Source organism: Agelaius tricolor, unplaced genomic scaffold (assembly GCF_023055355.1).
Source record: "Agelaius tricolor isolate 1412-34295 unplaced genomic scaffold, bAgeTri1.0.p SCAF_5, whole genome shotgun sequence".
NCBI lineage: Eukaryota > Metazoa > Chordata > Aves > Passeriformes > Icteridae > Agelaius > Agelaius tricolor.
In genome coordinates, this window is record NW_027269265.1 from 22,054,822 (window position 1) to 22,080,896 (window position 26,075).

At 40.7% G+C, this 26,075-nt stretch overlaps 2 protein-coding genes and 1 long non-coding RNA gene across 5 annotated transcripts in view; 2 read left to right on the forward strand and 1 right to left on the reverse strand.

The window, feature by feature from the left end:
• On the forward strand, positions 1-16,804 carry SNW1 (SNW domain containing 1). The gene is made up of 14 exons (XM_071426725.1): positions 1-78; positions 1,106-1,259; positions 3,642-3,803; positions 7,889-7,984; positions 8,075-8,181; positions 9,015-9,119; positions 9,219-9,288; positions 10,069-10,134; positions 11,405-11,521; positions 11,874-12,015; positions 13,741-13,837; positions 14,672-14,789; positions 15,805-15,968; positions 16,045-16,804. The coding sequence occupies exons 1-14, from the start codon at positions 65-67 to the stop codon at positions 16,247-16,249; spliced, it is 1,617 nt and encodes a 538-aa protein (XP_071282826.1). The 5' UTR covers positions 1-64; the 3' UTR covers positions 16,250-16,804.
• LOC139589878 (uncharacterized) lies at positions 16,733-20,422 on the reverse strand. Of its 2 annotated transcripts, none has more exons than XR_011679153.1 (3): positions 20,283-20,422; positions 18,640-18,747; positions 16,733-16,861 (listed from the first exon to the last, which is right to left on the reverse strand). It is a non-coding gene; the product is annotated as an uncharacterized lncRNA (long non-coding RNA). The 2 variants fall into 2 exon arrangements; XR_011679154.1 differs by having other exon boundaries at positions 20,278-20,419.
• Positions 20,423-26,075, forward strand: part of ALKBH1 (alkB homolog 1, histone H2A dioxygenase) — a 15,259-nt gene continuing 9,606 nt past the window's right edge. For both annotated transcript variants that reach the window (XM_071426726.1, XM_071426727.1), the window contains exons 1-2: positions 20,423-20,933; positions 23,634-23,742. In XM_071426726.1, coding sequence (XP_071282827.1) covers positions 20,565-20,933; positions 23,634-23,742 — 478 coding nt within the window. In that variant the 5' untranslated portion in view covers positions 20,423-20,564. The remainder of the gene's footprint in view (positions 20,934-23,633; positions 23,743-26,075) is intronic.

Here is a 26,075-nt window from a genome sequence, read left to right on the forward strand (position 1 = left end):
CAGGTGTCACCGCCTTCCCCCTCCTCGGCGGCCCGCTGCGGAGCCGACGGCCTACGCGGTCAAGATGGCGCTCACCAGGTGGGTCGGGCGGGCCCACCCGGGCCGTGAGGACGATGCGACGCTCCCGGCCAACCCGGCGATTCCCCGCCGCGCTGCGGGGCTCCGCCGACGGGAGCGGCCGCGGTTAGGGAGCGCACTGAGGGGCCGCGGCCTCTCCTGGGCAGTGGGCCCGGCGGCCGGGCCGCGGCCGCAGAGAGTGCGGCGAGGCCCGGTGGGGCCTGGGGGAGCCCTGGCGGGAGCGGGTGTTTGGCCCCTGGTCAGGGCTCTGCTTCTTTCCTGTGTTCACTGCGGGTGGAAGGAGCTCCTCCGCCTCGGTTCGGTCCCTGGGGGTTTGGTCGAGGTTTCCTCACAGTCAGAGGGGGCGAGCGGTCTTTGTTATGAGTTGTAGTGTCTCTAGCGGGGCATGGGAGTGCGGTTCCGGTGCCTGCCCCGGAATCCCGAGTTTCTCTGGATACTTTCTTAGTAAATTCACAAAAGGGCTGTGTAGACAAGAAGAGTTGAGTTGAAAAAGGGGAAGTGAAGAAATTGGGGTTCGACTGGCCATTGGCAGGGGGGTGCTAGGCGTTGAGAGGGGAGGTCGTTGTCAGATCTGTCTGTGGGTGTTTGCCTTGAGAGGAAAAAAGAGCGAATCGTTGGGACTAGAGACATAGGAACATAATATTTCTATCTTATTCATGGTGGTGTAAAGAAAACCAGTGATATGTGACATTCCCGTTGGAAAACGGGCATTGCCACTCTTCTGTTCAAGAAAGATGTGAATGTGTGTGAATTTAGCTTTTGTTTTTGTAGGAATCTTTTAGAATGCTGAGAAAGCATACATTGCAACTCTAATCTCAGAAGTTACTAAATCTCAGAATCTGCTCTCACATTTATGAGTGCAATGCTTAAGTTTCATAAATTGTTTCTTAATCTATAGAGAGTGATTGTTGAGAAAGTATTAACTTAGCAAGGAGTTGACTCAAGCATAGTTGAGTGTCTGTGAGTCAAGTTACCAGAATGAACTTTTTATTTCATTCTTTTTTGGTTGCTGTCAATGGATGTCCAGTTTTTTGCCAGCTCCAACCCAGCTATCCCAAGATCAGCTAGAGCTAGAAGAAAGAGCAAGAGCTCAGAGATCCAGGCAGGCTGCTCTGGTCTCATCCAGAAGGGAACCTCCCCCATATGGTTACCGGAAAGGATGGATACCGCGAGTGCTAGAGGTAAATATTTGAATTGATACAGCAGTACTGTGTCTGCTAAAGGGGAAAAAAATTCTGGAGTAGAAATAAACTCTGATCACCTTCAATATTGCTGAGAATTGTGCAAAGCCCTACAGTGTACATGATCCAGACTGCTTGATATATTCTTGTGTTGGGAGAGGTTCTAATCCACCAGATTCCTTAAAACATTTGATGGTAAACAGGATGGTCTATGTCTACTTCAGTTCAGAGATTGCTGTGTTGCAATGTGGAAATATGTCTGTGGTCTTTAGGGTTTACAGTCTGCGAACACAAGGCTCCCCTGGGAAAGACATCCATATTGTTCCTCTGTTAGTGTTTTAAATGCACATTCTGGATTATAGCTGAACTAAGTGAATGTGTGTGTGTGTCAGAGAAGAGAACATTCATGTGTTCTGTTCAAAAAGATAGCTGCTATTGGGAGACAAAGTTATTACAAAGTTGGAAGGAAACTTAAAAATTAGTCAAATATTTGTTAAGTATGTTACTGGCTAAAGGGTTTTGGACAATGTTATGTGTTCTAATCCTTGCCAGTTTAATGTAATCTAAACTGGAACTGCTAAAGGTAGAAAGAAAATACAGATGTGATCTGATTAACAAAACTATGTTAGTACAGTCTCTCTCTGTAAGCCAGAAAAACCTTGCAGTTTGAAGTGATTCTTGACAATGACTTCTGAGACCTGTTCTGATGAGTCACAAGCCAGTGCTCTTGGAACAAGCATGCTGTTGAAGTTTTACTACAGTAATTCATGTATGATCCTACATTGTTTCCAGATACCATAATTTCATCAGCTTGTAACAGCATTGCCCTCATTTATGTTTCAGTGCCATTTCTGTAAGTCCAACACTGTTCTGTGGTGATCCAGGTACTTCAAGTAGAAGTTCTAGTGGTTCATTGAAGGGAAACATTCTTATGTGGGTTCAGCATTTAGTCATATGCTGCATATGTATGATATCAAAAATTATACTTTAATTATACCCAGTGGAGGTTTCCCTTCCTACACCATTGAGTATTAATGTTTTAGTGCTCATTCTTTCTTAATGTTAATAAAGAAATTTTTTAAGAAGCCAGGTGCTGAAGGTTTGCGAGGACTTTCCAGCACCACTTGACCACAAATTAATATGCATCCCAAAAAGCCTGTTAAGGGCTCCTTTCTGCTTCATAAACAAGTGCAAATTGCAGTAAATGCTTTCAAAGCATAACCTTTGTCCAGGGATCCTGGACTGCCATTGCTGGAAAATACAAAACCTGTTCTTAAGACCTTAAGAGTTACCAAAAAAAAAATTAAAAATTGAAGAATGACTGAATTTGGTTCTGGCTAATACTTTGACAACTAATTGTTGAATATGGGACAAGCAGTGGAAAACTTCAGATAACGGAAACTGTTTCAAGGAGCATTTGCAGATGGGATAAGCACACTGTCCTTGTTTGAAAGTGTTCTGCTTGGTCATTTCCAGTCTCAGTCCACTCTGTCACAGCGGTGGTAACTACTTGGTCACATGGTGAGCATGGAGGGAGATTGATCTGCTCAAGACACCCATTCTTATTTTTTGATCTGTTTGTTACCAGACTCCACATAAGCCATGCCATTGCCACAGAGAAAGGGATAGATGCTCATGCTGCTTTAAGCAAATGCTTCCTCCAAGGTTGCATTTGAAACTGTAACCTGAAATTGTTTATGAATGGTACCACTGCATCCTCTGTGCTACTGAGCCAGGATGATTTGCTTTAAGAAGCCTTTTGTTTATTAAATGCTTTTTATTTTGTTTATTAAATGCTTTTACACCAATACATTGTAGGAGAGAGGAATAAACCATAAGAATATTGGGCTGTTGGGTGCTGGCCCAATTTTCAGTGTGTTTACACATCAAAGTAAGGGAATATTTGACACATGTAGCACTGTAAAGCTATGAGCTACAGGCTTTGAAAAGAATGGAATGTTTTTTTAATCTTCTTCATTATGGCGTGAAAAGCAACAAATAACCAGTAGAAGTCTTCATAAAAATGCTGCTCTTGTAATTTTAGTATCCACAGTTGCTTCATTTCAGAAGGTCAGTTTTTGAAGTTGATAACTGACATGAGAGTTAAATACTTAATTTTGTATTGTCTGTAGCATACTATTGCCTGCACATTCTAGTCAGTAATATCTGTTTCTACTTTGAAAATAATTACTGCAAGATATCTCTCCATTTCAGTGTCTTTTAATAACTGTGAGTTCTCTCATTAATTGCTTTCTTACCAGTGAAAGAATAATGTTACTGGAGCATTCTTACCAAGTTATTTGTTGTTGAAATCAATCTGCTTTTCCATTCTATTTTGCATTTTTTTGTCTTTTGGACATTCACTATTTTTTTTTTCTGTAGGATTTTGGAGATGGGGGTGCTTTCCCAGAAATTCACGTGGCCCAATATCCATTGGATATGGGCCGAAAGAAGAAAATGTCCAATGCTTTGGCTGTTCAGGTGGATGCAGAAGGAAAAATAAAATACGATGCAATCGCTCGACAAGGACAGTCAAAGGACAAGGTAATATTTCTTCCAATATGTCAGCTGGTAGATGTATTTGGAGAAGTTGTATTTACACATTGCATATCCTTGAAATCATTGGTCTGGCATTAGCCACATGGATTGTGTCCTCTTTGCTTATTTAAGAATTAAAATAATGTCAGACAGAAATTGTGATCTTCTCTGTAATGTAATTAAAAGATAAGGCAAAAATGGGGAAAATCTCTACACAGAATTTACTTGATGGCTTAGCAGTTTTCATTTTCCAGTGAAGGCAAGAAACTGAAAACAGTTCTGCAGCCTCATTTTAGCATGTAGAGAGAGAGGGGGCAAAAGATGGACAGAAAACACAGGTCAGCCTTCAGAATACTGCACCTTGTGTTTTACTGATCCAACATTTGACACTTCTGGTTGTTTTCAGTGGTTTTGGTGCTCTGTTTTTGCTATTGTTATTTAGTTGCAGCAGAAAGTATTGCCAGTGGTTATACTACAAAACTTTTGTACTGAATTCAGAGATAGCAAGATTCTTATGGAGTTTTTTTAGGGGAAACTTCAACTTCCTATATCCAGTACCTTTCTAAAACCAAGAGGTGACACTTGAGGTCCTAAATAGTTTTGAGGAGATCAAGTACTTGGGTCTCTGAAGTTTACTTTAAGGAGTATTTACATCTGCCTTTCCAAGTGGGCTCTGTGGACTTTAATTCTCTAAAGCAGGTGTTGGGGGCTGGAAGACTGCTGAGGCCTGATGAAGTGTGTGACCAGCTGCTTCTTCCAGCAAGCATCTTCTGTGAAGAAAGTCTAAACAGTGTTTAGACTGTGGTCAACTTAGTGGCCTTATCTGGACTCATTCCAACAAGTCAAGGTTGTCTTTGTGTTTGGGGCCTCAGAACTGGATGCATCACACCAGCTCAGGTCTCACCAGAGCAAAGTAGAGGGGCAGAATCGCCTACCTCAGTCTGCTGGCCATGCTGCTTTTGATTTAGCTCAGGATAAAGTTGACTTTCTGTGCTGCAAAATCTATTTGAAACAATTTCACTGGAAACAGCAGAACTACTATTGCTTGGTTTGATTTGCTTTGCAGGAGAAAGTATTGCCAGATATGTCATAGGGAGTGGTTCTTCAGTGATCTGTGTTGAGTTGAATAATATGGAATATTTTCTCTTAAGAGCTTCTGATAGTACAGTGTCAGTAGGATTAGATGCAGAAGTTTCATTTTCCAGAGAGCTGCAGCCATAATTCAATATTTCTTCAATCTTAATACTTAGAGCTAAAAGAAACAGATACTTAGCAGCCTGCCAGAAATGAGATGGAGTTTATGAACCTATTTTAGGAGCTACTTGTTTGGTCTGAGTTAGAAAGCAAATTTTGTTCTTGCTGCAGCTTATGGATTTTTTGAAGTTGAATTTAGTATTCTGCTTTCTTTGTAGAGGCAGCAGTTCCATCACCCAGCCCCTATCTCGAGATGACTTGTCAGCAGTTTCTACTATTGCAGAGGTTCATCTCCCTTGCATCTGTTCCCTTATGTATTTTAAAAATAGTGGCTTCAGAGTATTTTCCTTAAAAAATACTGACATCAGTGGGATAGTCTGACAGGCTTCCTGTTTGGGGTTGGCAGAAAGTCTGCTAAACATGAAATGCTGGATAACATCGACAGGCCTGGATGCATGACCTTATGGATCTGCGGATGGAGTACCATCTGCTTGTCTAAATTAAGGATTCCTTGCCTAGCCGTGTGGTTGGTTCTTGTGCTGCTGTAAATTCTTTCAATACTTTCTCTACTTACATTACTGAAAGCCAGGCTAAAATAATGCATTAATAGTGATATATTTTGATGAGACTGGAGCTGTTCCTTTATTAGGAAAATAAGAACATATAATTGCATCCTCTGTTTTTATGAAGATAGAAGAAAGAGTATGGAAATCAAGGAATGGAACTGTTAGGTCCCTTACTTTTTTCCAGCAAGAATAACTTTATACGCTGGAGTTTGATTTCTTCTTCATGGCCTAAGGTTGTGGCTTATTTGTTAAAGGAGAAAAAAAACTCAATCATGAAGCTTATTTACAGGTTTTATTCCCAAGGTTGTAAATTCAATCAAACCATTTGCAAGAGAGTAGTTCCATTGTTAAGGAAGTCCTGTCACAGGTATGGGACAGGTCAAGAGAACATGCATCTAACTCAAATAATCAAAAGTGTTACTTACTTGCAACTTATTTGCCTTCGTGGCAGAGCTTGCTTTGAGAGTTTGTTACCAGTTTGTTTTCTGGTGTGTGTACCAGGCTTACAACCAGGTAATCTTAATGACTTCTTAAATTTTATGTACTTCATATGGAGAAACCATTCTTTGACAAGGAAGGCATTCATGCTGCATTGCTTGATAATAAATTCTTGATTTACATATAGGATTGATGAGCACTGTACAGGGCTGGTTGAGATATACAGAACAAAATATGTTGAGGATTTCTGTGTAGCAAATCAAGACATTTGCGTCTGTCAGGTGCCTTGTGAGACTCCGAATGTGATTGATGTCTAAACCCTGCCATGTGGTACAGTATCTTAGCCCTTAGGTAATGTTATTCTCTTTCTGACTGTAGTGGCATGCAGATTTCTAATTGCTGCCTGTTAAGGCTGCCCCAGCCAGGGAATTGTGTAATTGTAGCAAAACTTGAGGTTTTTCTTTCTGCCTAGAAGGAGATTTTGCTTTTCAGTAGCAATCAGAGTGATTGCTCAGGCTTATGCTTCCTTTCAAATTTTGTAAGTTGAAAAATGGTGTGGGTGGGCACAGTACAATATCAAACAATCCCAGTTTCTTCTTTAGCTTAGATGAATGAAATATCTCAACATAAGTCATAAAACAAGATAAATGTCTAAAAGAACAACAAAAATAAGTGTAAATTCATTATCTGCCTGTTTTTATCACTTCAGAAAAAGACTACAATTAAAACATGCAAGTGTATGAAGTTTTTGATGGCAACAGAAATATTTGTATTTTCAGGATAGTTTAATCTATATTATATATTTCTTCCATAATAAAGCTTCTTGCCATTTTCATACAATACTTCAGAGTTTAAATAGTTCACATAGATCATTTGTACCTCAGTCACAAGTAGTTTTTAGATCACTCTTGGACCACCACAAGGAGTAGCTTTTTATATTTTCTTTTTTTTTTGTCTTTTGGGATGCTCTACAGATCCTTCAGCATACTTTGTTTTTCATATTCTTCTTCATCAAGACACTTGGACTTACAAGTTAATTACCTTAGAGGAACATTTCTCTTCAAATGTCCTTCATTCAGGATCTGAGAAGCTAGAATATTATTGATACTAATTCAAATGATTAAATTTTAGGAGTGAAGGCTGAGAAGTAGAAAATGGCTGTCATGTGGTTAATTAATGCTGAGGCTAAAGGTTAATTTTGTAGTTGGACATGTACTGTATAATGAACTTGTAATAATAGTTCCTGACTTTTAACCCTTTGAACTAAAACTTCCTATTTTATTGGATACATTTGAAGCATTAATGTAATACAATACATTTTTCCCTGAAGCCACCTAATAGTGTTCTTTCCCTGTGTTTAAAATTGGGACTCTAGAGCTGCCAGGAGCTAGCTGCAGGTTGTGTGAAAACTCAAGTACCCGTATAAGGGAAAGTGTCAAGACCAGATTTCTCAAGTATTTATTTTTTCAAGAAAACAGTAAACATAATGAAATTAAAAAATACAGATTGTGGAAAATACTTGTATCAGATTCTAGAGTAATCCTTGAAAACAGAAGTAAAAACATGCAAGGTTTTATCAGTTTGGGATCCTTAAAAAAGGAAAATACTAGGAATGGGAAGCAGGAAACTGCTGTCTAATGCCAGTCCTGAGAGCAACTTACACAATTATATTTATCAGATTGCTTTGTTTCTTCAATTATTCCATCTGTAAAATGGGGTTCAGAGTATACATGTAAACAGGACTTCTAATTGAACAATATGATATCATAATGCATTTATAGCTTTATATTCATTTTAATTACCCAGAGTATAGTCTAAAGCCTGAAACATTTCCTTTGATATATGTACATTTATTCCTGTTCACCAGCACTAGTAGAATCTAATGTCTTCCAGGTCATTTACAGCAAGTACACAGATCTTGTGCCAAAAGAGGTCATGAATGTGGATGATCCTGAACTGCAAAGACCAGATGAGGAGGCAATTAGAGAGGTATTGTATGCATTGATGTGCCTAGTTAGCAGTGGTATGCTTTATGTCTTGTAGTGGGATGAGATGAACACTGTGGGTTTTTTTCTTCAGATAACAGAGAAGACAAGAGCAGCCTTGGAGAAATCAGTCTCCCAAAAAGTTGCAGCAGCCATGCCAGTTCGAGCTGCTGACAAACTAGCTCCTGCACAGTACATTCGGTATGTAGTGCTGGTGGTGCTGTAGAATGGTGTGATATACAAAATGGATTAAAATTGGCATATTTGTTGAATTTCTGAGAACAGAAATTCCTCTTGAATTCTATTGTTCTGTAAGGAATATGAAACTGGCTTCTGTATTTTGAATTAACTTACTAATGATCACCTAGTTTGAAGTGTGTAGAAATATGTCTTTAACATGTCATGAGTTATGGCACTCTGGAGGTGTTATAGTTTTAGCAAAAAACCACAGATTTGCCAGGGATCACTATTAATGATGCTGCCCTGAAAGCAAAGTATTTACTGCAAGTTTCAAGCCCACAACAAGACATGTAACAAAGTTCTTCCTTCACAGAAAATGAGTAGTTGGAAACAGTGGAATTATGAGGAGGGTGATACTTACTTAGGATGATTTTCTGTTTCAAACACAGAAAAATTTCATGACAGGGTTACACTTGGCTTGAAGTTAATTCTGAAAAAAGGTATGAAGAGGTTCTTAATGAAGAGTAAGAAAACACAAGGGCTTCACAGACATAGGCAGGGAGTACATGACAAGCTATGTGTACTGTACTTGTATTTCTTCTATTTCAGACCCTAGGTTGAAACAGGAGAATATAGCCCTGAAGAGAATTAATACATTCTGTCTGGTGTAACTGAGTCTGCACTCAGTGCAGTGTCATCTGTGCAGTTACCTGCTGCTGACATTGATAGTGGGGTAGTCTTAAACTGTTGTGGATAAAATGAAACCACAGCTAGAGCAGTGAACAGAGTGAAAATGGAGGTTGGAAAGGAATATCTAGCTGTGTGCAGAGAGCTGAGCACTTTGTTTCGTTCAGGTACACACCATCTCAGCAAGGAGTTGCGTTCAACTCTGGAGCAAAACAGAGAGTTATTCGGATGGTGGAAATGCAGAAGGACCCTATGGAGCCTCCAAGATTCAAGTAAGTATTCATGGCTTGTTCAGGGCAAATAGAAGATTCTGAAGTATATTTCTGTGCAACATGCTGACTGTAATTGTAATTGTTATCTTAATTGCTCAGAATTAACAAGAAGATTCCACGAGGACCACCATCTCCTCCAGCACCTGTAATGCACTCTCCAAGTAGAAAGGTATGAAATGCCATAGCTGTTCTCAGTTTTGAATGCTTAGGTGGGTCCACAAATTCTTCTTCGATCTAGTTCATTTCTGTGTACCTTCTCATTACTGACCTTCTGATGTGAAGTGATAAACTTGGTGCCCAGTGCAGTCTTTTTGTTTGTTGTTTTCTTTTTTTCATTTGGACAGTTGTTAAAGTAGCTGTCTTTTATCTTGTCAAAGGTTGAGTAGATGTCTCATATATTTTATGCAGGGGTGCATTGCTGAATTTGTTCATGGCATGAATGAGTTGACCAAGGCTTAGCCTGGTACTCTTATGTTGCCTTTAGACAGCACTGTTAAACTAATCCTTAATAACATTGACTTGTGTCATTAAGGATTAGCTCCTTCTGAGAGATGAGTGTAGTGGTGGTTCATCAGTTTGGTACTACTTGAATAGCTGCTAAATATGTGCATGTTAACAAGCTGGCTGTGAGTTACAGCCTATGTGATGAAAGCTTAAGAGGATGCTGAAGAGCTGTCAGGACTTTATTCAGTGCTGGCAAAGATACATTGCAAAAATCAATCCCATGGCAGAGGGTTTGGAACCATCTGATCTCTAAGGTCCATTCCAATCAAACCATTCCTTGATTCTGTGATCTTCCTGCTGCTAAGAAGAGCTGGGGTTTTGTTGTGGAGTTCTGAACTTTCTACTCTAACTCATTTTAATAGTTTCATAGCTGCCTTTGAGAAAGAAAACAGTATTTCCTTTTACTATAAATCTGAAGATGACTTTGCTTATTCTCTTATATCAGATGACTGTGAAAGAGCAGCAAGAGTGGAAAATTCCTCCATGCATTTCAAACTGGAAAAATGCAAAGGTAATTAAGTTGTCTTAAATTTATTTTTGTAATTCTGCATCCTGATGGGAAACTTAAGTGAATGATTTAAGCTTGAATAATACTGCTGTTAAACATCTAGAGTTAGGTAAACCAGCTGCTTCCAGCATGGAAAACACATGATGATACAGTTCATTTTTCTTCAGCTTGCCATATAAAGGTTGTCCAATTGAGAGTATAGAACTGAGGGTGAATATGTTACTTCATGCCAGAGATTATAAATTTTGAGAGGAAAAATTTATATTAGTTAAAATCCCCATAATAGTGCAGTCCAAAGTCAAAATCTCTCAAGGTCACAAAGCCATCTAAACTGAAAAACAGCAGACTATGAGAGACCCAAGGATGTTTCTTTTTAATATTGCAGTCCATATTTCTGGGAAGTGTTCCTTGTTGCATTCTTTCATTAATTAATTCTTATCACTGGTCAGCTAGCTATTTTTGTTCCTTGTTTGAGTAGGTATGTCCTGTCCCTGATTTTTATCAGTTATTAAGTTTATGTTCCTAGAGAGGGGAGAATTTATTTGCTGCAGTAACTAGTCTGATCATTCTGAAATGTACTAAACTGTTGTCCTGAGACAGCCTCTTCAAATGGAGGAAGGAAAAGCTATATGTTTGGATGTCACTTTTTTTTTCTACCCCAACACAGCTGTCTAACTGGGACTGATGGTAATTAGGAGATCAAATTTTAGGTTACAGATGCTAAAACCAAAGCAAAAATTTTGTAGAGCTCACTAAAAAAAAATCTTTAAATATAATCTATAAATAATTTTGAGTTTTAGCTTTGGAAAAAAAAATTGGTGTTTAGTGTGTCTTACTCTTGCTGGCTGCCTTGTCCCTTACTTTCTCATTTTGAATCAGCTAATCTCTTAACAGGTATGAAAACAGTTTAGGTAAAACAATTTTTAAGCAAAAAATTGTAAAACAGCTTAGAGAGTGGAGAAGCTATTATCTGTAATTCTTAACACAAAGCAAAAAGTGGACTTTATCACTGGAAAACTGTCTTTTGTCGTAAGATGAACTTTGAAGGGAAGCTGTGATTGGGATTTGGTGGGCAGGTGGAATTGGAGTGAAGCTTTGTATTTATTACCTGGCAAGAATTTGAAGTACCTATGAAAAGGAGATCCATTGAGGCATAATAATGATGGGCTGTGAATTTTGTATGTGTTTTTGTTTTCTTACCCAATGAATATAATAATGCTTGTTGTTACAAATATTGTTTCTGTGATTAACTGCCTCTCTGTTCCCACTGTAGGGTTACACCATTCCATTAGATAAGCGTCTGGCTGCAGATGGCAGAGGATTGCAGACCGTTCATATTAATGAAAACTTTGCCAAACTTGCTGAGGCCCTCTATATTGCTGACAGAAAGGTCAGGTAGTTCTTCACACTGTTTGGTTCCATATAGTTTTACCATCTTTGTATGTTAATTTCTTCCAGAAAATCAGCTGTGAATAGGCTTTAGCTTTTTGATTTGTCCTGCTTCTTTGCTAACATAAGACTTAAGGCCTTATCCCCACTATCTCTGAATCATGGGCTCAGCGTGGGTTCAGTTATTAGAAGTCATGGGTCTTGTCTCCCAGCTCTAACTGCTGTTGCTGATGCTTTAAGCTTCCTGATTTTGGCTTCATTTCTGTCCTGTTTACTGGCTAACTCCGTGACAGATCTGCATATATCCCAGGTGCTACGCTTTCTGTATTTTTAACCGTGTCTCTTTTATGCAGGCTCGGGAGGCAGTAGAGATGCGTGCCCAGGTGGAGAGGAAGATGGCTCAGAAAGAAAAGGAAAAACATGAGGAAAAGCTCAGAGAAATGGCTCAGAAAGCCAGGGAGAGAAGAGCAGGGATCAAGACCCACGTTGAAAAAGGTACTGTTCTTTGTCATTAAGACACTATGGCTTTTTTAGTATTCATAAGTGTGGTTTTGGAGTAATAACCTGAGAACTTGAAATATCTAAATGCCAGGTGAAATGTCTAAGTATGACATCAGTTTATGTCTTTATTGGTTAATTCACTGCCTGGTTTGATGGGATGCAGGTTTGAACCTCACATCAGTATGTTGGTGTATATAGGTTTAGGACACTGAGAATTTTGAAGTTAATAATGCATCAGTGCAAGTGATGGCTTTCATGGACAGTTATAAACTAACATTTTTAAGTTTATTGCAAATGAAGGGCAGATTTTTCTAGAAGAACTAAACCATCTTTAAGTTATCAAAGGTAATATTGCAGTGCAATATTCTCGCTCTTGCACTGTTGTAACTGATCTTGCAGAGCTGCAATTTTGTTGGCTAGCGGGCCCCAAAAAACCCCGCTGCCAACCTAACTAAATTGTCTCCATTGTTCTAAGTCGTCCATTCTAATGGAAATTACACTTCAAAGATCAAGATGACGAACTTTAGAGAGCAGTTACAATCTCTTCAGAAGATGGAGGGATATGGTCATATAATGCCAAATCCTGCTGCTGGGATGTGCTAACCTCTTACCAAAAGGCTGGGGGCTGGCCAGCTGGGCTGCCACTCTGTTGGAGAGGACCCAGGAATTGTAGTGGACAATCTGCTGAATATAAGCCAGCAGTGTGCAGATGCAGCTTTGTATGCCCTTAGCAACAGTAATGCTAAGGGCATACAAAGCTGCATCTGCAGTAGTGTAACCAGTAAGTCAAAGGAAGTAATAATTTCCTTTTAGTGGTGACCTGTTAGACATCATCTGGAGTACCTTGTGCAGTTATGGGCCTCTGGGTACAAGAAAGACATTGATAAATGGGAGTCAGTTCAGTGAAAGGGCATCAGAATGGTCATGGAGCTTGAGTAACTGCCTGTTCAGGAGATGCTGAGAGAATAGGGCTTGTTCTGCTCGGAGATGATGTGCCATTGGGGCCAGATAATGGGAAGATTACCCAGCAGATCATATCACAGTGATCCCTAAATGATTATCAGAGGGCTTCACCAAGTTGCACGGTGGAAGAATGAGACAGTGGTCAAGAGTTGAAGCAGGAGGTTTCAGCTGTGTGTCAGGAGAAAGATTTTCATCATCAGGACAAACAGCAATGGAACAGGTTGCCTAGGAAATCTGTCAGTCTCTATCCTTGCAGGTTTTCCTCACCTGAGTGTGAAAAAGCCCTGACCAACCTGGTTTGAATTCAGCATTGATAGCAGGTTTTGAATTAGACTCTCTTCCAACCTGAGTGTGTCAGGTTGGAACATTATGCATCACATAATGTTGCATCACATAATGTTCTTCAAAACATTTAAATCCCTGCATGTTTCAATGATACTTTTATTCTTAGAGTTATGATACAATGATCTGTAAATGTTTTAGGATATTAATTCCTAGACAGACAATTATTCTAAGCTCTTGAAAGATGGAAGAACAAAGTTGTTAGGATGTCTGCTTTGACTTACCAAGAACAGTCACTTGCTTGGGGCATAAGAAATCTGTGGTGTTCATGTGTTCAGTTTATTTCAAATGGAACATTTTAAATAGTGCTAAGGGTCACTACTCCTCTGTAAAATAATGCTGTGCCAATGTCTGTGGCTTAATTAATTCAAACCTCAAATATTTGTCTATAATGAGCAATCTTTACTTGTTCAGAGGATGGAGAAGCTAGAGAAAGAGACGAAATCAGACATGACAGGCGCAAAGAGAGGCAGCATGACAGAAATCTTTCCCGGGCAGCCCCTGATAAAAGGTAAGTCGCCAAAAAAAAGCTGGTTTATTCCTGTACTGGCACTGGCTTCCCCACTAGGGAACCTACTACTGGGCTTTCCTTTTTTTGATATAAGTGCCTGAGTTGTATGTATCTTGTGGAGATAGTGACTGGTATGAAGCACAGTTTGTTCATTATATGAAAAGCCATTACTGTGTTAAATACTGTAGTCCTTTCTTAAAAATGTAGAATTTTCCACATGAATGGGAAAGAGGGGTGTGCTGTGTTGGTTTTGGGTGGGTTTTTCTTCAGTGGGACTTCAGGTTTAATGTTTTATGTTCAGGATTAATTAACATGTTGAGAGCAAAGATTGAAACCTGAATCTTCTAATTTTGGTGAGACTAGAGTTATCAATAGTGGCTTTGTTCCTTGAAGCTGTTCATTTTAAGTAAGCTTAGATTTATGGAGGTAGGCTGGAGTACCTTATTAGCTGAAGTCACTGAGATTTTGGAGTGCAAATGGTTTCTGGATGCTTAAAATCTCTAGTATGTTGAAATTGAATTGCTCGGCCTTTCCAGAATATAACTACACTAATTCTTGCAAAAAATAAATATGACATTTTAGACCAAGTCAGCTTGATGTGAATTGCAGATAGTGGAAAGCAAATTTAAATGTCATACCCAGCTGAACATAATTTTTCCAAATGTTTCCTTTGCCAGGAGACAAATTTTAAATGTTACCTAGTAAGGAAGAACAACAGTCAAAATCTGGCTCCTGAGGCAAATTGTTAGTGGGGAATACAGGATCGAGTTGCAATTGAGTGTGTCAACAAGTATGGTTTACTGACCTCATAAAACTTTCAATTTTTTAATTCAGGTCAAAGCTGCAAAGAAATGAGAACAGAGATATCAGTGAAGTTATTGCCCTGGGGGTACCAAACCCCAGGCCATCCAATGAAATCCAGTATGACCAGAGGCTGTTCAACCAGAGCAAGGTAAAATACCTTTTCTTTTCATAGAAAGCTGTGTAGCTTTTAATGAGAACATTCTCATCATTCCTTTATGGGTACAGACAGAATAGTAAAGAGAGGCTGTTCTCATGGTTGTTGTGGATACATTCAGAAAAAAATTCTTTACATAAGTGTTTAGGAAACTATTGATTTCCTTTATCCAGAGCCTATGCAAAAAAAAAAAAAATTAAATGTATAGCTGGATTAAAGTGTTTTTGTTGTGATTTTTCTCACTGGGGAGTGGGGAGAAAAACTATTTTGCCTTCAAGCTGCAGTGACCTCATTTTCTTCTCTTGTACAAATGTACTGACTGAATAGGAAATCTGCTTTCAGAGAGAAGCAAGTAAATGCTTTCTATTCCCATTACTGCTTGTGTTAATACTTCTGAAGATACAAAGAGGTAACAGCAACATTTCTTTTCCCTGAATTTTATACTATTCAGAGATGACAAAATAGATTGGGCTTCAGCAAATCCCTCAATAGACCTGCAGTTTGTCAATCACTCTTCTTCATGTCTCCAGTGAAAGACTTGCAGGCAAGGAGGGAAAGCTGATGAACCAAAAATGAACAAGCAGATACTTATACTTTCAGAGTTTATATAAGCCTCTGTGCGATTTGGATCAGTCAGCTTAAATCATGTTTTCCAGAAATTCTGAATAATACACATTTCTGTATGGTTGTACTCAGCTATTACAGACAGCTGTACTTGCAGGGCAGACTGAAATGATCCATTATTCTGAAATGCGGATGGCTTGTAATCCTTCCTGTTGCTATCTGGAAGAGTAGGACTGAGGCCTATACTGTGATGTTCTCTGGACTTAATCCCAGACCCAAACCCACTCACATCCTCATTAAGTGCTTGGACTCGTTTGAAATCAATTGTAAATCACGCCATGTCATCTTTGTGTAACTGTGTAACATCATCAATGTATTTTGTTGATAAAGTAAGTTAGCTGACATTTTGTCGATTTAACTTGTGCTGTTCTGCTGTTCCTCACAGGGTATGGATAGTGGCTTTGCTGGAGGAGAGGATGAAATTTATAATGTTTATGACCAGCCTTGGAGAAGTGGCAAGGATATGGCCCAAAACATCTACAGGCCAAGTAAAAATCTGGATAAAGATATGTATGGTGATGATCTAGAGGCTCGAATAAAGACCAACAGGTAAGGAAATAAATTTAAGAAATATTCTTAATTAGTACTTTGAAGATAGTCAACTGAGTATCATCTTCTCCTGCAGGTTTGTTCCTGACAAAGAGTTTTCTAACTCGGATCGTAACACCAGAGGCAGGGGCAGAGATGGACCAGTTCAATTTGAGGAGGATCCATTTGGTTTGGACAAGTTTCTGGAGGAAGCCAAGCAACATGGTGGTTCTAAACGGCCATCAGACAGCAGCCGCCCTAAGGAACATGAGCATGAGAGCAAGAAGAGGAGGAAGGACTGAATGCCTCTGCTCCTTGAGAGGTAGGGAAATGGACTGCAAGCTTGGACTTCATGCAAAAGGGTTTTTAATATTGAGTGTACAGGAGGATGGCATTGTATCACAGCAATTCACAACTCTGGCTGTGTGGATACATACACACACTAACTCTTCTACGTGGGACAGCTACCTGAAGAGAGAGAAGACACGGAGACCACTTTGAAACATTTCATAAGGGAAGTAATTATTCTTTAGCAAGTTATGACTGCTGATTCCCCATTGCCCAGCACCTCAGGGTAAGAATGTAGCCCCCTTCCTACAGCTTTCGTTTTTGTAGGTAGCTGAAGCTTTGACTTCATCTGTTAAGAGCTTTCCTGCTGTATATAATGATCATCTTATGCTGTAACAGATGCTGAGGTGTTAATAATTCAGTGTTTTAGTGTGGCTATACAGTTTTTTGAACAAGGGAGGGGAAACAGCTGGATTCTGTTTTAAAACAAGTACTCATTCTTAGTTTCTCAGTAATCTTTATTTTACTTTCTTTACGTTTAGTGAAATAAAGCCTCCTTCCACCACTCACTCACTTTGACTCCTTCTTTGACTGCGTCTTCTACGGATCTGCTGTTTGAGAGCGAGCTGAAAACAATGGAAATTATTTAAATTAGCTAGGCAAGAAAGTTTGTTATTTTTCATTTCTGATCACCCAGAACCTTGATACAGAAAGCAGAAGATATGTTTATAACCAGTTCAGTTTCATAAGCCCCAAGCCGGGGTTTTCCTGACACAAAAGTTGAATATATATCCACAGCAATTGCTAGTTGTACCAGCAAAATGCATCCTAAAAGCTTGTGCTTTCAACTGGAATTAATAAAAAGTAACTCTCTAAAGCTAGCCTAGAAAAATTGGGAAAAGTGCTCATGTAATCTAGAGAAGCCTGCATTTTTTAAGACATGAAAATAACTACTGCTTACTTTCTGCTTTTTATTTCACTATAAAGAAGCCTCTTAGCATGCCCTTCTTGTGAGAGTATAGTCTTTGAAGCCTAGGCAGTTAAATGCATGTGGCGATCCTTACAGATTCAAGAACAAAAAGCAGCAAAAATTTCCAGGAAATTGCCACTAAATACTATGTTATTTCTAGTACCTAATTTGGTAATTGCATACAGATAACATCCTATTTCAACACAATTTATGAAAGACCGATCTACTGCCAATCTGATCACAGTTTAAGGAGTCTTAATTTCTCCTCCCAGTTTTGTACCAGTTGGAACCTGCAGGCTGGTTCTTCTTGGGAATAAGTACAGAAGTAACCACAAACAGTGATGACTTGGGAAGTAATATGAACCATGGCAAGTGAAATACTTTACCACTATCAAAATACTGCATCACTGAAGTCTATCATCAATTCCTTTTACTATCTCCTAGCATTTAAAGTCTCAAAATAAGAAATTACTTGTCAAAAGGATATTGAAGAATTCTTATTAATTAATCAAAGGTTTGGATTAATTATGTCTGATACACCAGCCTGCCTGTTGCTCATGGTTTCACTCTCTACTACGCCATCTGAGTAGTTTTATCAGCTGAAGCACATGTAAGTCTGGAAGAAAATCCCCTATTTAGGGAACATACCAGATGCCAGTTTCTAATTATTTTGATATGAGAGCTGTTAATAAAATGGCTTTGGGCAGCCACTGACTCACTGTTCTTTATTCCTTATCTGTCAATACCACTGCACACTAAATGTTGAGAGAGTGGTGAGATGGCTTTGCTGTGTTTCTATGCTGGAGTGGAGCTAGAGGATACAGCTGTCTGGCTCTAGCTGACCAATCAAGGACAGACACTTTCATATGTGTAGCAGACCCGTACACCGGCTCGATGCCATACATTATGCACTGAGATTGCCAAACTGTTTTATTTTTTGTGTTACTAACATTTAAAATCTTAAAGATGGAGAGAACAAGACCCTACACTAAAGCAATTTTAGAGTTGTCTTGAACACATGAAAGCAAGCAGCTGATTTCTCCTGTATGAAATGACAGCTGGAGAAAACATAAATTTCACTGAAATTCGAAGCTTAGCATCACTTTCTTTATCATGTTCCCCCTGCCACTCAACATCTGGATCAGATGTTGGAACCCACCTGCAGAAACCTGCATTACAAACTGCAAACTAGTTGCACAGCACATCCCAACCAGTTTTACTGCATTCACATTACTTTAGCATAGCAGAAGTTTTTGGTCTCTTGAGTGTGATCTCTCTGGTATCTCTATGATCTTGACCCCTAACAACTCAAGTTGAGAGGGAGAGAATAAACAGAAGTGGTAATGATTTACAAAACATTAAAAGCACACTGAGTGACTAAAATTCTTAACCACATTTTGAAAGAATATGGTAATAAAGGAATTAGCACGTTACCTTGGAACCTTCAAGAATGTGGGGGTCCTTCTGTAACACATTCTGAACTTCTTCTGGAGTTGAGAATTTAATCCAGCAATAACGTCTGTGAAAGCCTGTATCTCTGTTCTAATTACCAGGTAAAAAAAAACCAAAATGCAATTACTACAGGAAATATTCACATAGGCTGTTAAAAACTTTCTACAGATATTGAATTTAAAGATTCAGAAATTATCAGAGGAATTGGCACACTTGCTGTTTCAGGAGCCTTTTTCACACTAAGACATTTGGTGTCAGTGAGAGTGTGAGGGGTCTAGCACAGGCTGTTCTACATCCCTTTCAATTTGAATCTAGCAATATTAACAAAAAATCACGATCTTAAGATACAGTTGAAGCCTAGAATAATGTATAGACAGTGGTTTCCAACTGCAGTATTTATCTACTAATAAGCCAGCCACAACAGAACTGACATTTAAATGGCCACAGTACTTAAACAACATTCAGCAAGATAAAGCAGCTGCTTAAGAGACTACAAAAGCAGAGTGCCATTCAGAATGAGAAGCACTAACTGCACTGAAAAGAAAAATGTTATTTTTAGAAATAATTTGCCAGTCAGAAAAGACAGTTGTCAATAAACAGGTGATAATGAGGAAAAGCCAGGTGTATTTAAGTGCCTTCTGTCCCTACTCTGATCCCACTCCGAGCTCACAACAGCTCAGCCACTCCCATCATCAGGCATAAATGGCAACACTTTCAAACCACCTACAAGGTACTGCCTGGTTTCAGTACCACAGTGATGTCTAAATTAAGCTGTTCTGCACTGGAGATTTTTGTACCTCCGGGTTTTAAGCAGTAATGAAACTCCTCAAGTATTCACTGAATGTGAATGTACACACATGCATCACTTGAACCAGTGATGGAGGTGAGTTTGTGGTAAGCTACCCGACTTCGCAACAAAACAAAGCAGTCTGACCTGAGCTTGAGGGAAAACATGACAGGCAGGCACCTAAGCTTCAAGTGTTCAAAACAATCAGCCTGTTCCAAACTTCCTCCATTGCCAAACTAATCCTCAACAGAAAGTGAACCCATCAGCTCACTAACTGACGTTCACTACCCACTGAGCTTAATTTAACAGGATTACTTCAAGTGGAGAAACAGACAACCTTTACACTTCAAGCAATGCCTGCAATTTACCTGCAAAGGAACACTTTTTTTGACCGTTTATCTTTAAAAAAATGCACTAGATACTACAATCCCCGATCTATACACTCAGAAGATAAACAGCCTAAACGACAGAGGCATTGGCAGCACCCTGCAGAGGTTATGGGTTTTGTGTTAGCCCTGCACTCTGGACGGGGTCTTAATCCACAGCAGGAAAAGACGGTAGGTTCGTACCCACATCTTTAGTTTTTGGCCAGTGAGACCAGGCACATAAAAACTTTATTCTCTGTCCGAAGAATGTCAACACGATGCTAGAGAAGCTCAAAGCACTTAGATTAATTATTCAGAAATGGCAGCATCAACAGGATGCTGAAGTATGTACTTTGTAAAGCTCTTTGAAAGCCAACGGAAACCACTAAGCTTCAATAAGGCCGAGCACTGGTAGACAAGTAGTGGCACTCCTGGAAGAAGGAGTTAAGGGTAGAGAGCGCTGAAAACCTCACTAGAGTTCAAGATGAGGGGTCCAGACTGCAGCTCCAAGGAAGCGAGGGAGCTTCGGGGCAAGGCCTCAGCCGCAGGAGCAGCCGGCGGCTCTTCCCCGCTTCGCCGAGAAGACACGAAGTGCAGCCCGGAGGACGCGCGGGTACTCACGAAAGGCAGCTGGCACCTCTGCACCGACCCGAACTGGGAGAAGTACTCCTTCAGCTCCTCTGTGGGAAAACGCACCAGGTTACCCGGGCCCGGCGCCTCCGCGCAGCCGCGCCGCCCTGGCCCGACCCCGGCCTATGCCGGCGCACGCGGCGAGGCCGCCCAACCCCGCCAGCCCCAGCAGCGGCGAGGGATGGGAGGGGGGGCGCAGACTCACTGCTCGACACCGTCCAGGGAATCTCAGCCACGAAGATGTCGAAAAGCCGCCGGGAGCGGCGCCCGACCGTCCGCACCGCGCTGGCCGCCGCCATGTCGGGACTGCGGTGAGAGGGAGGGACGGAGAGAGGGCGGGGCGGCCCCGCCCTAGCCGGCCCGAAATGGCGGCGGCGGCGGCCCTGACCCGTGAGGGCGGGGAGGATGCGTTCCGCCGGCTCTTTCGCTTCTATCGGCAGCGCGACGCGTCCGACCTGCGGGGCGTGGTGGACTTCTCTGCGCCGGGGGGCCAGGTAATGCTGGGCTGCTTCTGCCCGCGCCCCGGAGCGCGTCCCGCCCTCGGAGCGGTGTCTCAGTGCGGGGCTGCGGCGTTGTCGCTGTAGCTTGTTTTTTTTACCTGCCTTTTCCTTTCGTGCCTCACGCCGAATCCCTAGTGCCGCTTCCTTTCTGTCTAGAGGATGCTGCACTCGAGCGCTGAGCCTCTTACGGGTCCCTGTGCTGGTTTAAAAGTGAGAGCGTGACCCGAGCGGGGCAGCTGGGCAGGGCCCGGGGCCCCTCTGCCCGCGGCCTCAGAGCCGGGCTCGCCCGGGGTGTCCCTGAGCCGGGGGACGCTGCCCGAGGGCACAGGGTGCCCCTGCCCAGCGCCATGCCTAGTCACAGATTTACTACTTTTGCTTATATTTACTTTCATAATGTTTAAATAGCTCCCTATACTGCAGTTAGGGAACTTCGAAGCCTCTTACAGAACCACGTGATACTTAAGCAGCAGAATGTATGGGCATAAAATACGCCGAGTTTCACGCTCGGAACTGACACTCTTTCCCTGCTAGCCCTTGTCTTAGCCCTGAAATACCTGGGTGAGCTGGAATCAGCTTCCCCTTGCGGTACTGCCTTCCCCCCAGTCAAGTTTCTTCTCCTTTCTCACGCCTGTATAATAAATGCTTGGCTTAGTCATCAGGATGAGTTCGGCTGCTACAGTGGGTTGGGGAATACAGTCATCAGCACAGCTGAAAGTAGGAGCCATCGTAGTCGTTTACCATGTCTTCAGTGATGAAGAAATTATCCTTAAAACTTGTCTTCTGTTTTGTCACCTCACAAAAGAATGACACAAATCTGCTAAAGTGTTGTTATCCAGGGATTTTCTACTTATGAGCTTATGTCAAAAAAAGGATTGAGTAATATAGTTAAAATGAAACTTTGCCTAATTTTTCATTGTTTCAATGCATAGTCTTTTCTTGTTAGTGTTCTATTAAGCTATTTATTTTTCTATCTTTTTGGACTATAATTTTGCTTTTGCTAATGAAACACAAAACCTGACCCATATAAAATTGTTAGAATCATTAGAATTAACTAAGGACGTTGTTAACATCTCAGCCTTTCTTGAGCTTGCTGGAATCCTGTATTTGGTAAAGGATTAGAGCATTATGGCTCTTCTGGGAAATTCATTTTGATTTCAATTTGAGAACATCACAAGGATCTGTCTTCTTTCAATGACTCTTTGTGCCTGTTACCTTTTAAGATCAGGTAGCAACTACTAGTGAAAACATCTTTTATTCCTCTTTCGACCAGGTTAAAAACATCTGCTGTTTCTCTTTAAGACCTACTGGCCAGGCAGATTGGCCCAGATAATATTGCTTCTTTTTTCTCACAAAACTGCTTCATGCAGTTGAGCTCTTCAGTGAAGTGTGACATACCCCATCTGCCCTGTTACCAGGCTTGTTTAACTGATTCAGCACATGTAATTCCTCAGCACAGAAACACCTCCTGTTCTCCAAAAGCCCAGGCAATAGCTGGTTTGGAAGCACTTTGAGCATGCAGTGAGGTGGCAGAGTTTTGGTCAGAGGATGCGACTTCCTGGGGATGCTCTGTGGACAGGACTGTGAAGTAAGCTCAAGGCTGGCACTCACAAAGCTGCTTTTGACAGAGAGCTGAAAAATTGGTAAAGTTGACCATATTGCCAAAAGAAGCTGTCCAGCAATAGTTCAGAATTTCTTAGAACTTCTATGTATGTAATTTAGTCCTGTTGTTCAGAAAATGTTAACCAGAGTTGTCAGCTGCAGAGAGACTGATTTACACATGCACCACTACAGAGGCTGTGTGCAAAGGCCCTAATTTGACACATTTTAAGTTGTCGTAGACAAAGTCTTGCAGTCTCATCCTGTTTATTCCTTCTGTGTCTGGCCATCTCTTTCCTTATAAGAATCTGTACTTTTCCACTGCTGCATGGAGAGCTGGACTGGGGAACTAAGCCAGAACAAAACCAACTTTGCCTTGCCCTCCTCAAGACAGTTTCCTGTCCTAAGGGAAGAAGGGAGTGGAAACACAGTAGAGAATGAGTTTGGAGGTTTTTTCCCAGCAAATGTTAGCTTAAATACATGTGTTGTTGTAACATAAGGGAGTACGTTAAGTAAATACATCTTGCCAAGCCTTGAGCTGTTGATCCTGCTGTTTGGAACAGAATTGGCATGGTGGCATTCAGAATTGACAGAGTTTCTGTTGTGCTTCATAGCTGACAGCTTTGGCTGCTTATCCTTCTGAAATTAGAGATGAGATTAGTCATCTACCCTCTAGGATCATGGGCAACCTGTAATTGGAATGTTCTGTGAAAGTAAGGAGTGTTATGAGTATGTTGCTCTCTAATGGAGGATGATAGTTACCAGAATGTTTTATGATGATGAGGCTCTACTGTGGAAATGGACAAATCATGATGAATTTTTTCTCATTGGTATATATTGTTTGGGTTTTTTAATGAGTGGGAGACATCTCATCCTTAGATAAAACCTGTAAGTACCTTTTGATTCTTATGTTCAGTGTGTACAGCTCTGTTTGCCCTGTCCTGGTCACAGCTGTTTAGACAGTAGCTTTGTGGTACATTTTGCATTTTCACAAGAGTTGCCTTCAAGCATGGTAGCAGTTTTCCTTTCAGATGCTATTTTTGGATGAGTTTTGTCTTTTTCACTCTTTTTTTAACCAGATCTGTTTTATTTTTCCAGGTGTTCAGATCACAGCTCAGTATTTCTTCAGTCAGTGATCAAGATGCCTATAGAGCAGGATTGCAGCCAGTTAGCCAGTGGAAAGCCTATGGCCTCAGTGGGTATCCAGGTAGGTACCTCTGATTTCAAGAAAAATTAAACACAACCTCATTGCTTTGAATTCATGCAGTGCCAATCTTATTTTTCTTGTCCTGCCTGAAAAAGCTATTTTGGTTTGCCTAAGTGTAATTTAATGTTGTCATAAGTGCAGGAGGACAAACAAATCAGCTAAAGGGTGGGATCCAGTAGTATTTATAAAGGTGAGAAGAGCCAGTTGTTTCACAGTGAGATCAGCCAGACTATAGCTCATGAGAATGGACTCCTGTTGCCTTTGGCAGAGACTTTATTTCTGTAGAATCTGTTTTTCCTCAATATACATCATGCTCATTGGGTACATGGCTGAAATACAGTAGTTTCACAGTTGAAGTGTGGCATCTATTTGTCAGTGTAGGACATGGAGTACAGTAAGTGAATAAGAACCTTTTGGCCTATTCAGTATGCAGAGTAATTTCATTAGGCAGGTTATTTCAGAAGTGGAAATGTGGTTTAGGTTTGCAGTTTACTTGGTATAGTCACAGAGAGGTATTAGGTTGGAAGGCACCTCCAGAGGTCTAGGCCAACAACCTGCTTCAAGCAGGATGAAGTTGTAAGTTAGATCAGGATGCTGAGAGCCTTGTATGGGTAAGTTCTGGAAATCTCCAGGGAGAGAGATTACCCTCTCTGGGCACCTGTACCAGTGTTTGGCCATGTTTTTTTCTTAAACCCCATATCTAATAAAAATTTGTCTTGCTGTTACTTATGACTGTTGTCTCTCACAATCTTGCTGTGCGCATCTGAGAAGATTCAGGCTCCCCTCCTCTCTCATGCTTGTGGGTGGTGCTCACCAGTACCAGGATGTGTCACTTGTGTCAGAGCCCTCACTGCTGCTCACAGTTTGTCCTCAAGGCAGCCTGGCCTTGGTTTGGACCTGTTCCTGACCCTTGGGCCATACTGTTGCATGGTGTTATTCTGCCCCAGATGCAGAATTACCACTCTTGAACTTCTGAGGGTCTCTTTAGCCCATTGTTATTTGTCAGAGTCCTTTTCAGGGGCAGTACTAGCCTGCAGAAGATCCACTGCTGCCCCAGTTTAGTGTAATCTGTAAGTGAAATGAGGATGAACATCCCATCATCCATGTTGTTGATGTAGTTATATTTGCCCCAGGATCAAAGAATGCAGCTCATAACAGCTGCTGGTTAGACTTTGAATCATCAAATCAATATTCTTTAAGCCTGGTGATCCATCACCTTTTGATTACTTTTTCAATTTGCCCAAAAAATTTATGGCTCCCAGTTTGGCTCCAGTGGTGCTGTAGAAGACCATATGGAAAACTTTTCTAAAGCCAAGGTAAACATAATCCCGTTTTCCCCTTGTCTGAACATCTCACTGTAGCAGGCAGTAAGGCTGGTTAGACAAAATTTGCCTTCCATGCTCTCTGTTCCCAACCAGCATGTGTCTAGAAGCTGCTATTGTGAAAGTTTGCTTCATCATTTTATCAGGGGTTTTGGTAAGGCTGATGAGTTTGTAGTTCCCCAGATCCTCCTTATTTCAGGAATTTTTGTTTGATTAATTATGTTTTTTTTCTCATGTTTCTTTCCATTCATTGGGACCTCAGTTTCTGTGTGAGTTGCTTTGAAGCCAGCCTACCATTTCTGAATCTGAGGCAGCCATGCTACCCATCTGGCATGTTTAATACACAGGGAATTGAATAACTTCAGGAGAAAGGCTTCTGCCTTTTCTTGCCTCTGTAAATGTTTTGTTCCACTTGTCTGTCATATTATAGCTGCCCTTGCTTGGTCTGCTTGTCATTTACTGTCTGTCTAAATGTCTTCCCTGGTAATTACATAGGGGGTGTGGGGAATCACAGGTGTTCCACTTATAACTGCATTTCTCTTCTGCTTTGGCAAAGGAAACCTTTTACTAAAATGAAATGCAAATACATTGACAAATTATCTGTCCTGTTTAGAATCAAGTCATGTGTGGATTTGAGGAGAATAGTATTTTATAATTTTTCAGCTATCTTTATCTGGACTTTCTTAAACAGTAGGAGATGTGGAACCAGCTGTCCCAATAGCCTTCTAAGTGAAGTAAGAATTTCTTTAGTTTTTCTATGAGCAAATGGAAAGGAAGTACTTTGGTTTTGTCCCCACAGTAAGCAATGAAAGAGAAAACAAAGGAATCTGGGTGAATTTCTATTGTGGTATCCTGAGTTTGTGAGAAGCATGTGATGCTGTCTTTGGGTCTTTGTAACTGACACTTCTTTTTATGAGAGGTTTTTCTTGTTATCAGACATCTGCATGTCTTACATATCTTATCCTTCCTTTGACTGAGGTTGGAGACCACTTTCATTAGGTGCAAATTAAT

Excerpts from the sequence above, each read along its gene's own strand:
- SNW1 (XM_071426725.1), top strand. Across the intron at positions 8,182-9,014 it reads GCTCCTGCACAGTACATTCG|GTACACACCATCTCAGCAAG; the intron begins GTATGTAGTGCT and ends TGTTTCGTTCAG. Across the intron at positions 14,790-15,804 it reads GGCTGTTCAACCAGAGCAAG|GGTATGGATAGTGGCTTTGC; the intron begins GTAAAATACCTT and ends TGTTCCTCACAG.